Source organism: Dipodomys merriami, unplaced genomic scaffold (genome assembly GCF_024711535.1).
Source record: "Dipodomys merriami isolate MVZ:Mamm:240054 unplaced genomic scaffold, mDipMer1.0.p SCAF_2, whole genome shotgun sequence".
NCBI classification, from domain to species: domain Eukaryota; kingdom Metazoa; phylum Chordata; class Mammalia; order Rodentia; family Heteromyidae; genus Dipodomys; species Dipodomys merriami.
In genome coordinates, this window is record NW_027203381.1 from 117,945,679 (window position 1) to 117,961,147 (window position 15,469).

Consider the following 15,469-nt stretch of genomic DNA (forward strand, 5'->3'; position numbering starts at 1 on the left):
TGAGAGATATCAGAGCCTAAGTTATGAGAGGAAGAGGACCCCGGCGGCAGTAGAGTGGACTACAGGCATACAAATGCATCTCTTCACAAAGTCAAATGGGGGTAGACATCTGCTTCACTGGCGGGCCATAAGCTGACACCCTCCCTCGGGTACAAACACAGACAGCATTGTGTCCCAGACAATAAAACCTCAGAGATGACGCCTGACATATGTGGGCAGAGCTCCCCTCCCACCCAGCTCCCACGACTGGGAAACAGAATTGTTCCCTCCATCTTCAAAGAGACGTCTTGGTACATATACTGTGGTTTTTACAACTTCTCCCTCAGCACAAAGCCCTGGAGAACACATTTCTCAGCTTTGTTCAAGGTTCCTGCACATTTGCTGAGACAACCTTTTCTTTGGGAGGGAGAGGGGGGGAGGGGTAACTAACATCCATTTTGTCTTCTCCAAGGATGACAAAGCAGAGGTCAGGGAGAAGAAGGCCAGTGTCTCCTTACCTGGAGCCATTCACCTGACTGGGGTTGCATTCCATCTTAATGGTGACCCTGGCTGGGGGTTGTGGCAGCCAGTCCTGCTGGGGGACACGTGGGCTCATCTTGGCGGTCTGGCCATAATCGCTGCAGGAGGACGCTGTCATCTCGGCCTTAGCCAGGTGCGGCGTTCCGTAGGCACACTCAAATAACGACTGGTCCTCACTCACAACGGATAATGCTTCCTGGATGCCAAAAGATACACAGAGATTCAGGATGTGTCCACAGAGACTCATGTGTCCCAAAGATGCTGATCTCAGAGTCCTTCCTGATGGGACCACAATTTAACTACTTTGTACAACTATCTACAACTTTCCAGAAGAAAGCAATGCCCTGTTTCCCTCCACCCTGTCACGCTGGAGCAGCCCAGCCTACAACCCTTGGACACAGGTTTCATGCTTCCTAGGCTTGTCTGTGGCTGGGCACATAATACCTACTTTAATCTCTACTTAAGGAAGGAAGATTTCAAAGGCCTCAGAAGACAGCCTGTTGCAAGTGTCATTGCTTGACAAATGTAATCTGTAATTCAGGCAGACAGGGTACAGTATGGTCTTGAAGATTAAAAAAAAAAAAAGGCAAAGGAACCAGTTGCTGATAGCTCACACCTGTAATCTTAGCTACTCAGGAGGCTGAGATCTGAGGATCACTGTTTGAAGCCAGACCAGGCAGCCAATTTCATGAGACTCTTGAATCTCCTGCTAAGCACCAAAAATGCTGGAAGTGAAGCTGTGGCTCAAGTGGTAGAGCACTAGCTTCAAGGAAAAAAGCTCAGAGACAGTGCCCCGTTCCTGAGTTTAAGCCTCAAGACCAACCAACACACACACACACACACACACACACACACACACACACACACACACACACACACACACACTTGTTAAGGTTAGCACATTCATATGAAAACCCTGCCATACCCCAGGACATACTGAGGAAGAGGAGTGAGGGAACACAGAATGCTGAAGGACAAATACAATGACATAGATTTTCCCACTCTTCGTTATAAGCTGAAACTAAGTTTGAAGTGGTACTTCCATGATGCTGAACATCTGGATGATAAATTGATACATGAACCCACTGCCCAAAAAAAGCCGTGAATTTTCCAGATGTCCCCAAATACCAAGATGTTTAAAACATCCCCATCAGTGAAGAGCTCTTTTTTTCCCTTCTCTCTTTTTTTTTTTCTCTTGACTTTCTATTAATAGTTTCACTCTTAGACATGATTTTGTGAGAAGAAATAGAAATTTGTCATGGTTGGATCGTTGTTCTGTGGTTTGAAATCAAACGAGTAGTTAGCCTATGGCTATGTTTATATTTTACAACTAGAGCAACAAAAGGCAAATCTGATTTGGAAATTTCAGCAACTCAGATGATGTATGGTGCGACATTCCATGGAGCAAGGACACAACCTACTTTGGGGTTTCAAGAGCAGAAAACACAAGAATAAAAAAGCAACCTGTGGGAGCTCATGTTTGTTTTGATCCTCTGGCCCCTGGGTGTCACCATCAACTCATGAGAAGCAAATCGTGGTTGGACGGCAGATAATCTTTTTTGGAAAATGGAAGTTTGGGGGGAGTGGAGGATGGGAGGGAAAGTCCCTGGGATTTAATCATTGAGAGTCTCATCTCTCAGGACCCAGAAACACTGCACTCAATCTAACTTTGCATGAAGTGGCCATGCCCAACCAGGGAATGAGAAGAAGGGTAAAAGAGAAGGCAGAGCATTGCCATTAGCCCCTTCTCCTCCTCTACCCGCCAAGGCCCTCTCACGTTCTCTGGCCTGGGGAAATATGTTTTGATGAGCACCTCCTTCTTCTGTGAGTAAGCAAGCAAGAGCCGGGTCAGTAGAGCAGGCCGGCAGCAGCAGTCTGAGATGGAAGCCTCCTTCCTTCCTTCCCCCTTCTCCTCTCCAATTAGCCATCAAAAAGTCAGAAGTGGAGTTGTGGCTCGAGTGGTAGAGCAGTAAAAAAAAGCCTAAGGGATAGTACCTAGGCCCTGAATTCAAGCCTCAGCACCAGCACAAAAGCAGATAAAAATGAATAATCTGTGCTGAGCAGATCCCCTTCCCACAGCCAAGGAGACAGCGAGTTACACTCAGGCCAGCCACTGCCCCACCCCGCCCCCACCCTCCAGTAGATCTGAACTCAAGTGGGGCTTGGCAGAAAATCACACACTATGTAATGTTGTCTTTGGCTTCCCGGTGACAAGAAATAGGAATAAATGTGTGATTTGTGTCAGAAATTGGCACAAACAAGTGATGTATAAGAGTCAGGCAAATTTTTAAATTACAAATTAAAAAGAAAAGAGCTCCAACAGCCACAGAAAAGCAATACCTTGAAACGATTCATATATGCCCAAGATAAAGTAGGATATTCTTGCAAACAAAGCCACTGGATGAATAAATAAAAGTAGAAGATGATTGCAAGAATTTTTTTTAAAGAACTAAAATATTCAACTAAAATGAGGCCGAAGTATGTGTTTGCTGAGGAAGAATTGGTTGGAATGAGATCTCACATCTGGCAAAGCATTATTTTAACACATGGTTTTTGAAAGAAAGAAACCAAAGTTAATTGAGATTGATGTAGGGAAAGGGGAAAAAATGTTACCAATGCTATAGATAAGAAGGGCACATGTCTTTTCCTTTCTCTAACCATTCTTCTCAAAGTTATTAAAGCATAAAAATGAGAAAGGTGATAGAACTCAGAATATCAAAAGCAACTATTCTCTGGCTTTGATTCCTAAGAGGAGAAAGAAAAGTGGAGAGGCTTCAGAGCAAACACTTCAAAATGGGAGGAATACAGTCTGTACTGTGAACAGTGGAGTGGAAAACCAGACCCAAATACTCAACAATGGCACCCAACACAGCTCTCTAGCTCTCTGTTTCTCTCTGTCTCTCTCTTCTTCTCTGTGTCTCTGTCAGTCTCTTTCTGTCTGTTCCTCTCTTTCTTTCTCTCTCTCTCTCTGTCTCTCTCACTCACACACACACACACACACACACACACACACACACACACACACACACACATACACACACACATACACACACACAGTGTTATCTATGGGAGAGATAAAAGGAAAGCAGAGAACTCCAGAGACAAACAAGTAAAGGGCAGATGCTGTACCTTTGGCCTTGGAGGGCTTCTCAGCCTTGACTCAGTTACCCTTGTTCCACTCCCTGGTCTTTTACCTCCCTCCCTCTTGACCTGTCTGCCTACCTGCCCAGGTGTCTGCAATTGCCTTTAGTTAACATAGATTCTTCTTTCTGAACTTTCCAGGCAACTCCCAAGCTTAGGAACTCTTTGCTTGCTTTATAAACATGGAATTCACAAACAGTCAAAACCTGGCAAAAAAGTGGCATAATAATTTAATATGCCCATGTCTCTATTACTATAAAAAGACTTGAAGTTTATATTAGTGTGTGCCAGTATGGGGGCGTTTCTTTTTTTCCCCTTTTTCTGTAGCTCCAGCAAAGTTGGGTAGTGTAATGATGGGGGAGGTCCCCAAGTCTGTGTTTATGATCTTGTGAGAAACACGTCCATTCTGAGCACACTGCCCCAAACAAAAGACACTGCTGAATTAATACTGCTGTTTATGACTTCATCTGAGAAAGTCAGTCAGGACTGACTGTTCCTCCATCCATTCCTGGTGACAGGACAACCATTGACCAATAGCCCCTGAAAGGCCAAAGACTCCAAGATGACAGTTCGCCCAAGGGGATCAAAACCAACTTCATCTGCTTTCAACATACTCATCCTGGCTGTAACAAAGCATCCAAAAATAACTCGATTAAAAAAAAAAACACCCAAACAGAAGAATAAGAAGAGTCCAACACACTTCGTATGCACACTGACATTTTCAGTGAGAGATGCGACAAGCCCAAGGCCTTCCTGTGACAGATTAATTGGAATGTTTTGTTAGGCTCTTTCTTGGATTTCAAATGAAAGCTAGAAAATCAGGACCTCTGCCCAAATTTGTTTCTAATTTGTGAGTCCTAAGGTCCAGATGAATACTGAATTGTTAACACAGGGAATCCATCACTGGATTTCTTGGATCTCTGGGAGGGTGAGTGTTGAAAAATCCCACAGGATCTGCTGCTCTCCTTCTCACTGTAGCAAGTGAGCCATTCTCAGAGAAATGGTTCCCCCCCGCCCCGCCCACTTTCCCAAAGCTAGGAAGATGACCAGAGGTAGGACCCTCCCTTCCTACTCCCCACTGGCCCAGAAGCCAGTCCTAACAGTTGGAGAGCTCTACCTCCAGAAGCCAGAGCCATCCTGCACCGATGGCCTGACTCTCTCGTGTGAGTTGTCATCCTGTTTCAACCAGCATGAAATTCTCCCTTACATTTCCCTCCTGCATTACCAAGCTGACTTTGGCACACTAACTCCTTACACTGGTATCAAAGACTTCCATCTTTTAGCCCCTTTCAGGAAGCCAAGTTGCTTTGCATGGAGTTCAGCCCTGAGCCTTACTTGAGTGGCTGGAAGGCCCTGTCATGTGTGCCCGGTCGAGTGCACACACCCTAGGTGACTGGACATTGTCCTTTCTTCCTGGTGGCTGACAAAATGATGGTATGGCCTGGCACCTGCGCATCTCAGGTTTATGTAATTCTCTCGATTGTCCCATAAGGTCATTTGTCATAGATAGAAAGCAGGCTGATCCCCCAAGGTATAACCCCTGCTTTCACTGTATTTGATGTCGGTATAATTTGTGGAGGGGAAGGGAAAAAAACAAATCATTTAAATAGGGATACAGGTGGACCCATTGCAACAATGAGATGTACAAGTCGTTATGTCGAAAATGAACTTTACAACTTTGGTGGGGGGGGGGAGGAGTGTTGGGGGGAGGAGGATGGGATGGGAAGGGATGGGAAGGGGAAACAAAGGAGGAGACTACAATGCTTGATAAGAAATGTACTCATTATCTTGCCCATGTATTGTAACCCCTCTGTACAGTATTTTCACAATTAAAAAAAAAAAAAAGAAAACAGACTGAGAACGGGGAAGTCGTGTCTGGGGAGGGGGAGACAGAAGCAGGGCTGATGTCTGAATGGAACTGTGCTTCCTGGGACTAGCCACAGCCACCATGTGGGGCTCATGAGAAACAGGAAGGCAGATAGAGGAGCTCACTGGGAAGAGCTCTTTGGCACCCTATCTCTCATTAGATCAGAAGTGGAACCATCTAGAAGGAAGAGGCAGGTAGAGAGAAGAGTTAGCAGAAGGGGTGGGGGAGTAATAACCCTTAGCATCCCGGGATCCAGGCTGGAGGAAGGATGCGGAGAGCAAGCAGAGTCTCTTGAAACCAGTAAGGAAGGCACACGCTCTTCCACAAGTCCAAGGGCTACACAGCAACAGGTCTCAGATACATTCAGTTTCCTCTTCTGTAATGGCTTATGCCAACAGACCCACTCTTTCCTTCATTTAATCCAATTATTCAGGCTCAAAGAACTGGGACATGCATTAGGGTGTATTCATTGTAGGTAGATACCTGTCTTCTCCTAATAAATCATACACAGAAAAATGGAGCAGATAGAAACCCCATTTATAAATATGTCAGCGCTGGTGCCACTGTAGGGACCTTTAATGAATATCCACCTTTCAATGACGTCAGAAACCTATAAATGAGGCTGTCCTAAGCCCAGTTGTTTCTAGTTTCTTGCTAAGGCAAAGTCGATATACTAGATGCTTCTAGAAAGTCTAATTTCTAACCACATTTGGAGGAGGAAAAAAATCGGCATAAACTAAACAAGCAGACAACATACCTGAAGAAAGCCTCACCCTGCCACCCAATGCCAAGACAGCGGGGCTGGGGCTGCAGAATGACTACTCTGGGCAACTCTGGGTGTTCGGCGGCTTTTTGCCTTCGCATTGTGAAGGATGCCTCATCGGGCTGGGTGAGCTCCTTCCTGTCCTTTCTGAACATTCTTTCTTCTTCATTCTTCAGGAGGAGACACTGGTGTCATGTGTTAAATGCAGTGTCTAGCTTTGCACTCATGTTTTTCTCATTTAACACATTGCTATTTTAGTCTTTCAAAAAAACTCATCTTGGATTGACCTCAAAGGAAAAATGTATATAGGCAAATGAGGTCCATCGAAAGGGCATATTTCTCCAATATGCTATCATTTCAGTATCAAACTGTTTTACAATGTGCAGTCCTACGCAGAGCTAAGAGAATGAGCCCTAGGATGGAATTCAGACACATGCATGTACATACATTTATGCAGGCTTACACACACATGCATGTACACACACATTTATTTTCGTTTTTATATAAAAGAGCATTGTAAAGGGATTTCTTTACTTTCTTTCTGTTCTTTGCTTTACTGTTCTTTACCTTCACCAGGGAAGATGTTGGTGAAATAATACATAGAATCTACATTCTTCCCTTTTGATGTCCGCTTGTTCCTTTCTCATTCTAGAAGGAACTTTTCCTCCCTTCCGTATCTTTAGAATGACCTTAACTAGAGCATCTCCTCTGGGTGAACGAATGCAGCAGTGAAACTCAGTAGACACTGCCGAAAATGAATTACTCGGGGAAGCACAGTGTGCATAAACAAAAGCCTGTTTGGTCTAAACCAGCACCTAGCAGACACTCTCCACACTCCTGAGAAAAGTATTCTGGGATGTATCATGCATGCTGCTTTTTAACTCCTCCTCAATATTTTCACCAGGTGCAGCAGCTCAAGCCTGTAATCTTGGCTACTTGGAAGGCGGAGATAGGGAGATTGTGTTTCGAAGCCATCCCAGGTGACAGTTTGTGGGACTCTATCTCAATCAATGACTGACTGGGATGATCGTGCTTGCTATCCCACCAGCACAGGAGAACACAAAGAGGAGGACTGCAGTCCAGGCTGGCCTGAGTCTAAAGTGAGACCTCATCTCAAGAATAACCCACCCAGACAGGGGTTGGAGATGTGGCTCAAGGGATAGAATGGGTGCCTGGGAAGTTCAAGGCCTTGAGTTCACACCCTCGTACTGCCAAACGTGTGTGTGTATATGTGTGCATGTGCAATACCCTTGCACAAGGAAGATCTACGGCAGCCTCCCTAGCCTTCCTGTCTTTGAAGCTTACAGAGCCAGGTGGAGAGTCCAAAGGTCCTGGTTTTCAGGGGGAGGGGCTGCCCAGGACAGCACCCCCAGATTCTGGGGGTGACAAAAGCATTTCCATCTTCCCTACGGTAGGACGGTCGTCTAAACCCAAGGGAGGGCTGGCAGGACCTCTCGATCTGCAGAGGGAGCTTGGGGACAGCCCCACGCCTGGCCGCCTGGAAAAACCCAGGCACTAAAATCACAGCAGACTACACATCTGGATCGGGTCTCCACCATGAACCTCTGACACATGGATTCATTGTTTGCAATAAAATTCCAAGAATTTTATTCATGAGAAAGTTCTGGCACAATGGAAAACCTTGGCAGGCATAAGATGGAAGCAGCAGATGTGCCGGCCTGCGGCGCGGTCCTCTTCCCAGCTCAGCTCGGGCTCATCAGGTATCGAGCTTGTGCCTTCAAACGTCCAGCCCCACCTTTCCCATGAGAGGAAGGCATCAGAGCAGCCTTGATATTTTAAAGATATAATGTAGGCCTTCCCCACCGAGGTCACTCCAGATTCGATACCCAGGTGTGAAGGGCCGCTTCAGAACAGCAGCACAGCACTGGCAAGACACTCAGCAACGCCGGCACCCTCTGCCACTCAGTGCTCCTCTGCTCTGGAGGCTTCTGTCCCTTCACCTATTAACTGCAGGTCTGGTATCTTGGTGCTCTCTAACAGCCCTTCTTTTGTGTGTGTGTGCTAGTACTAGGACTTAAACTTGGGGCCTCTGTTCTTGGTTGGCTTTTCTGGTCAAGGCTGGCGCTCAACCACTTGAGCCACACCTCCACTTCTGCCTTTTTGCTGGATAATTAAAGACAAGAGTCTCACAGTCTTTGCAGCCCAGGCTGGCTTCGACTTCAATCCTTAGATCTCAGCTTCCCGAGTAGCTACAATCACAGGCATGAGCCACTGGTGTCTCACCTAAGTCCTTTCTTATACCAACGTAAAATCTAGTTTATTTAACTAGCAAAAGTCTTTCCCTGCCTCAACTGGCCTACAAGCTCACCCTTCTTCAGATATGTGGATGAGAAGGGAACTTGCCAGGTATGGGCCCATAGAAATGTTTCTGCATGTGTGGGTTAAACCCTGGGTAACCACAGGCTCTTGCCAGGTTTTAATCTCCTGTGTCCTCTTGGACAACGTTTGGGCTAAGGGCAGGAAGTCCATGGGCACCCCACAGCTGGCTTTGTGACTTCAAGTACGGTTAGGAGACAATCCACATGCCGCACTGCGGATGCTCTGTACATAAGGTCACCAGTAATGATAAAACACGGTTCTTCCCATAAGAAGTCCTGCAGAAACTAGACCTCTAGCACAAGAGGACTTTGTGAAGTTCCCTCTGTTTGCTTAGTGGTGTTTCAGGCATCTTCTTTCTTCTCTTCCTCCTACCTCCCTCCTCCTCCTCCTTTTTCTTCTTCTCCACCCCCCCCCCCAAATACTTATTGGTCCAAGTCACACACTGTAAAAAGCAGACATGAATGCGGACATTTTCTCCTTCTTAGACACTGAGACTCAGGGTGGAAAGGGCCAGCGATCACCCACTGTGAGGATCTAATTCCCCCCCCCCAGGCTAAGGAAGGCTTCTTTCAGCGTGGTGAGTGATGACGCCTCCCTCCACAGGGTGTGTGGCTGAGCCTGTACTTTGTGGAGATTTTCCAACACATAAATCTTCCCTGGCTGCTACACAGGAAGAGCCCATGCGTTCAGGGTGTCAAGCCCAACGTCCACCGTGAACACTTCGGGCTGAGCTCATGCCTTTTCCCATGATGCAGTGGGAGCAGCACCAGGCTGGACCCCATCGGGTGTAACAGATTTTATGCCCTAGCAAATGAATTGCTAGTGAGGCATGACTTTTATGACTCTGGGAGCGCCAAGTTCAATGCCCAGTGCATTTGAATTCTAGGCTGTCAGCTTGCCCAATGATTCCAGACTACTCATACATGTATCACACCCAACAGGGGCTCTTGGGGCCTGGCTTGAGTGCCTCTGTACATTTATCTCCTTTGAAAGTTCCAACTGCTCCTTCAAGATCTGTAGATTCATTCATTCACATCCAGACCATTCTGCAGAACAAGATGGTGGCGGGGAACCTTCAGGATGCCTCAGAGGTGCCCTGATGGCACCTTCATTTACTTCCCTTATTTCCCTTCACTTATTTCTTCCCGCCTTGCTGGGGGAAACAGAGTCACCCACGTCCACATCTAGCCATCTTTTACAGATGGTAAGAGCAGGGTTCTAAAGCTAGGAGCTGCTGTACACTGCTTCACAGACAGAGGTGTACAGATGAGAAGCAGGCTGGGGCTATCTCTACATAAAAGAGAAACTTACTAGAATGATTCATCTGTATTCCTTGTCTTCCAGTCTAGCAAATGTATATATGTCTCTGTTTATTTGTGGACACATATGTACTTTAAAAAAAAAAAGGTGCGGGCTGGGAAGGTGGCTCAGTGGTACAGCGGTTGCCTTGCATGCATGAGGCCCTGGGTTCGATTCCTCAGCACCACATAAGCAAAAAAAGAGAAAAAAAAAGCCGAAGTGGCGCTATGGCTCAAGTGGTAGAGTGCTAGCCTTGAGCTGAAGAGCTGAGGGACAGCGCCCAGGCCCAGAGTTCAGGCCCCACGACCGGACCCCCAAAAAAAACAAACAAACAAAAAGAAGGTGCAAAGGGCCAGGTATCAGTGGCTCCTGCCTGTAATCCTAGCTATCCAGTGACACTGAGATCTGAAGATTGCGGTTCATAGCTAAAGCAGGCAGGAAAAAAAAATATGTGAGACTCTTGTCTCCAATTAACTACCTAAAAAACTGGAGTAGCCCTGTGGCTCATGTGGTAGAGCACCAGCCTTCAGCAAAAAAAAAATCTCAGGGACTGCACGCAGGCCCTGAATTCAAGCCCTAGTACCAAAAAGAAAAGAAAAGAAAAAGAAAAAAGAAAAAAACATGCAAAGTGCTCTGCCCCTGGAATCAGGAAACCACTTATGTCGCTGTCAACTTTAAAGCCTCCAGCTTCTGACCTGGGAAGCAAGCAGCCTGGACCACCAAAAGCCCTGGCCCATGCCCCGGCCTATGAGACTGGAGCTACCCTGCTCACACAGGCCGCGTTGGAATCGGTAGAGGCAGTGCTGACTTAGCATTCCTGCAGTAATGCATATCTGCAGCTTCCATCCAGTAAAAATAGCCAATATTGTTCCAAGATCTCCCACTTCAATTACAACTTGTGTCTGTGCCTTAAACCTTGATCTTCTGCTTGCAAATAGAAGGGTGTGAGGGTGAGGGTCTGGGTATTAGGAATGGGACAGTAGCTGGTGGTACATGGGATCAAAGTATTGACAACCATCAACCCTGAACTTCTCCTTCTCTATCCTCATCCCTAGATGTAACAGCTAGTTGAAAATACTTGGAAAAAATACTGCCCTCATACAAACATGTCCAGGTTTATTTTCTTACATGAACTATAACGTGCAATCTAGAGGTCACTTCAATATAGAAGGATGGGGGTGCTTCTACAGGTTTGGGTATCCAAGGTGACGCTAGTCCCACCTCCCTCAGATAACAAGGCATGACTGCAGTTACCTGAAGACTTCAAACTCTTCCATAAGTTTCCATTTTCCCTCACTCCTTAAACCTTGCAGCCTGGTTCTGACTCTGCTTTAACGAGCAGTGAGCTCTTCCCAGCCCGTCAGAGCTACGCACAGCCAGTCCCCTGTCACATACTTTTCTGGAACCACACTCTGCCTCAGCCCGCTTATTTTTATTTTTATCTTTTCCAGTCCTGGGGCTTGAATTCAGGGTCTGGGTGCTGTCCCTGAGCCTCTTGGTGCCACAGCGCCACTTCTGCCTTTTTGTGAGTAGTTCATTGGAGATCAGAGTCTCATGGACTTTGCTGCCTGGGCTGGCTGGGAACTGTGATCCGGACGTCTCAGCCTCCTGAGTAGCTAGAATTATAGGCGTGAGCCACCGGCGCCTGGCTTCTCAGCCCTCTTCTTTATCTCTTCCTTTTCTGTGTGTCACTTTTCTCCCAAGAACCCTCTTGGGCCGATTTCCTCAGTGGAGACCACTTCACCCGGTCTGACTCCTCCAGGGGCCTGAGCTCTACCACCTTGTATGGTCTGTTTAGTGCTACGGGGTGTTTCATCACCTGCTATGTTGGATCCACTTCTTTTCTCCAGTAACCCAGAGCCTCATAGGTGCAAGTAACAGAGAACAAGTGAGAAAATTCCAGGGCAGAAGAGGAGCAGTTTTCAAATATTGGCTTCATTATATGACCACTTTTTAAGATGTTGCCTAATCCCCGCTCATACATTCAGAACAATCTGAGGGCGTACTCATCGCTATGGTGTCCTCTGAGGGACAATCCATAGCATATCTTCTCAACCAAGAATGCAAATGTCTTTGCTTCTGCTACTCTGATCACCTAAAATGCTGACTTCGGTACCAACGATGATCAAGATGATCATCTCAGAAACTGCTCCCTCCACGTGACAGGGAGTGACACTGAGTCAGGGATTCAGAGAGGTTAAGTTTGCCATGTGGGAAGGCTGGTCTGGTCTCTTACCTGTGAGTACACTGGCTTCCTTAGAAATTCACAGAATGTACTGAAAATGTACTAGAAACACTTACACTCTAGAAACTCCTGGTGCATCGAGATGACAGCGATGATCAAAAACAAAGGAAAATAACACAAAACAAAAACACAAAGCAAAGACCCCTTAATAAGTCAAGAATTTGCAGAGAATATTAGAACTTGATGCCTGAAGTCTGGTCTCTGAACAGCAGCCACAACAACACATGGGAACTTCTGAGACGCCAGGCCTACACCGACCTCCTGAACTGGTGTCTGAAGTCAAGGAGGGAAAGGAAGTCAGAGGTAGGGAGGGCGGGGCTGTGGAGGGGCAGTGCAGGTGATGTGTCACCCAGAGTGGGCCTCTGGCCCTCAGGGAGGTGAGCCATCCTGCGGAGGTAAGAGGACGACCCACAGATTCCAGGGGAATCGGCCATCCGAGCCTTGGCAATGGCTGAGCAAGTCAGAGGTGGGCACGTGGGGCCACAGGGCAGAATGGGGGGTGGGGGACCAGAAACAGGCAGCAAGGGAGAGGAAGCACAAACACAGGTCACACAGGTCAAGAGGAGAGACAAGTAAGGCTCCACACGGAGTCCTGAAGGTCATCCCAAAGTCATCGTGCAGACCTGGAATGACTGGGAATGGAACGCCAGCCTCTCTTTGCTGGCTGTCTTATCTGACATCTTTGCCAAATGCTGAGAGACTGTCTCCTGCCCTGGGATGGATGAAGACTTCCCATTTCCTAAGGCCTCTATGAAGAAAGTTCTGCCTTTTTAAAGTATTACGAGTTTAAACGACACGTGATCAGAATGAGTCTAGTATGTCTGGGACACTCGGTGCACGTGTTGTACAAGTGTGTACCAAAAACTGCGCCTAAGAAAATGTTCCAGCCACATTTGTGGGGATGTCCTCCACCCTCACACACGAGAGCACCCCGAACTTTTCATTCAGACTCGATGAGCATTTTTGAGGGCTTTGGCATATGCAAATTACCTCACCAAGGCTGCCCCCGGCTGCCCCCACCTGCACCCCTGAGAAAAGCTGCAACCCAAATGAATGGAGATGTCGATGCTTGAAGCCACCTGCCTCCAATCCCTGCCAGGCCAGAGGCCTACTGAATGAGATATGAACTGTGCCCCATTGCACGGTCAACTCCTGCCCTGACCAGTTCCAGGAATGGCATTAAACACCATAGCTCAGTGTGGGCCCAGGAACCACTGGGGTTCACTGGGTCCCAGGTCTTTCCCCCGGGGAGTCTGTTGCCATGATACATGGTCACATGCCCCTTCCCACACGTGTACAGGGGATTCCCAGGGCCACAAGCTGCATACACACCATCACAGGAGACCAGATGCATACAGAAGCACATATGGCAACCAGCCTGCTGACTATTAGATCCACAACAAAATAATAATAATAATAATAATAATAATAATAATAATAATAATAATAGTAATGCCATTCTTCTAAAACAATTGTGATTTAAAAAAAAAGAAGTTTGTTATCTATGTTAACACATAATGTGTCTATTGCTGTTACTTTTAGGTGAATGACTAAAAGCAAATGTTTCAGAATTTCTAGTTCAATATCTAAATTCCGTAATTACCAATAGCCTAATCCATGTAAACAGTGGGTTTTGGAGTCCATCTTGAGTTTTAGAAATGTAAAGAAATCCTAAGACCAAAAGTGTTAAGCAACTGTTCAGGGGATTTCCACACAGCTGGCTGTCATACGCCATCTGAAGTAACCCACAGCCTTAGAGTAATAAAACTTTTTTAATGAACAGCCTATTTTTTTGTAGCTAAATGCTACGAAGCGGGAAGCTTGTTGGCCAGCTCCTTAAGTGGGGTCAAGACCAGTTAAGAACCTGGTTCCAGGGTGACACGCTGTGTAACTGACTCTCCCATCAGGCTTACCCCACACACTGGAACATGTCTACACTAGCAAGAGCACAGGCCCCATTTAACGTTACAGACCAACAACCACATTGTTTCGATGGTTAATCCTGAACCCCATTCTTGGAAGAGTCTCTCTGTGTTTAGATGGATATTGCATTTAGGTGCAGAAAACAATTCTCTAAGATATTAAATACAAATACAATTGATAAGCAACTGTCCAGATGATGTACAGAGCAATATGTGGACATGGACGGCAGAGACACAGGAAGGCTTTATCCTTAAATCTATGCCTCTACACTGACAGTAATTACTCTAGTCCACCAGCATGGGTGCTACCAACTCCATGAAGGAAAGGATGTCTCTATTTTTTTATTTCAGTGCACAAATTTCCCACACAGCAAAATATTCGTTGCATGGATTCCTAATATGCCAGTGATAAACTGGAGTCTTTATTTGTTGACCGGATATGGATGGAGGAAGGAAGGGAGGACTCCGTGTGCTGAACTGACCCTTGAAAACTTGGAGGAACTGGGGATTTCCAGATGGGGAGCCCCTGAGGAAAAGCACAGAAGTGGGATTGCTGGGAGCAGGGGGACTCCAGACCTGGGATTGGATGGCTGTGGGAGCTCAGTTGTCTCCATGAGCTGATCCTGGTCTCCAAAGGCCTGAGGTACCCACCCAGAGTCTGACTTGAACCCTGCACAGAGCAGGCTCAATATGACCTTTCTCCATGCCTTCCCTCTTCCAGTCTCTATTTCTCCACTTCCTTCCTAATCATGATGCTAGTTCATCTTGGGTTCATCATCTTCTCTCCTAACAAGTCAGCGTGGATCTACATAGAAGTCTCCCCATTTAATCCACAGCAGCAGTGACTCAAATGATAAGAAATCTGAATACCAGGACAAGACTTCTGGGAAGGTATTTTGTGGAGGAGAGGTAGCATTTTAACAAATACCAATTTTCTTGCTAGTCTTAAAACACTCTATATCCTTCACTGTTTCCTGGAAAGCTTGGATTGTCAACTGCAGGAAGTGGTTAAGAGAGTGAACTAGACAATGTGCACAGACCCCAAACAACTGGGTTCTGTGTAAGTAGGTTGTACTAGGTGACTCACATCTCGTGAGTCAACACCAGTCAACTCCACTGCACAAAGAGATGGACAGAAAGACATTCTGAGAAATAAAGAACTTCAAGCGGAAAAAACTAATCTAAGAGAAAAAAAAAACCCAAACCCACATACTATGGCCACAATTCTAGGATATGAAGTTCTGGAAAAGCTCTAGAGATCTAGAGACACTGAAAACATCTCAGCTACACCAGGGTCATGAGAAGGGAGGAGGAGGATCAGAGGGGATTTTTAAAGAGGGAAATTGTTCTGATTACTCTGCACAGTGCTATCG

The 15,469-nt window shown here is 46.4% G+C and overlaps 1 protein-coding gene across 7 annotated transcripts in view; it reads right to left on the reverse strand.

Annotated features, from left to right (window-relative positions):
• The window catches only part of Erg (ETS transcription factor ERG), a 236,736-nt gene that overhangs the window by 40,442 nt on the left and 180,825 nt on the right, over nt 1–15,469 (reverse strand). For all 7 annotated transcript variants that reach the window (XM_070030690.1, XM_070030688.1, XM_070030685.1 and 4 more), the window contains one exon: nt 498–715. In XM_070030690.1, the coding sequence (XP_069886791.1) occupies nt 498–715 (218 nt within the window). The remainder of the gene's footprint in view (nt 1–497; nt 716–15,469) is intronic.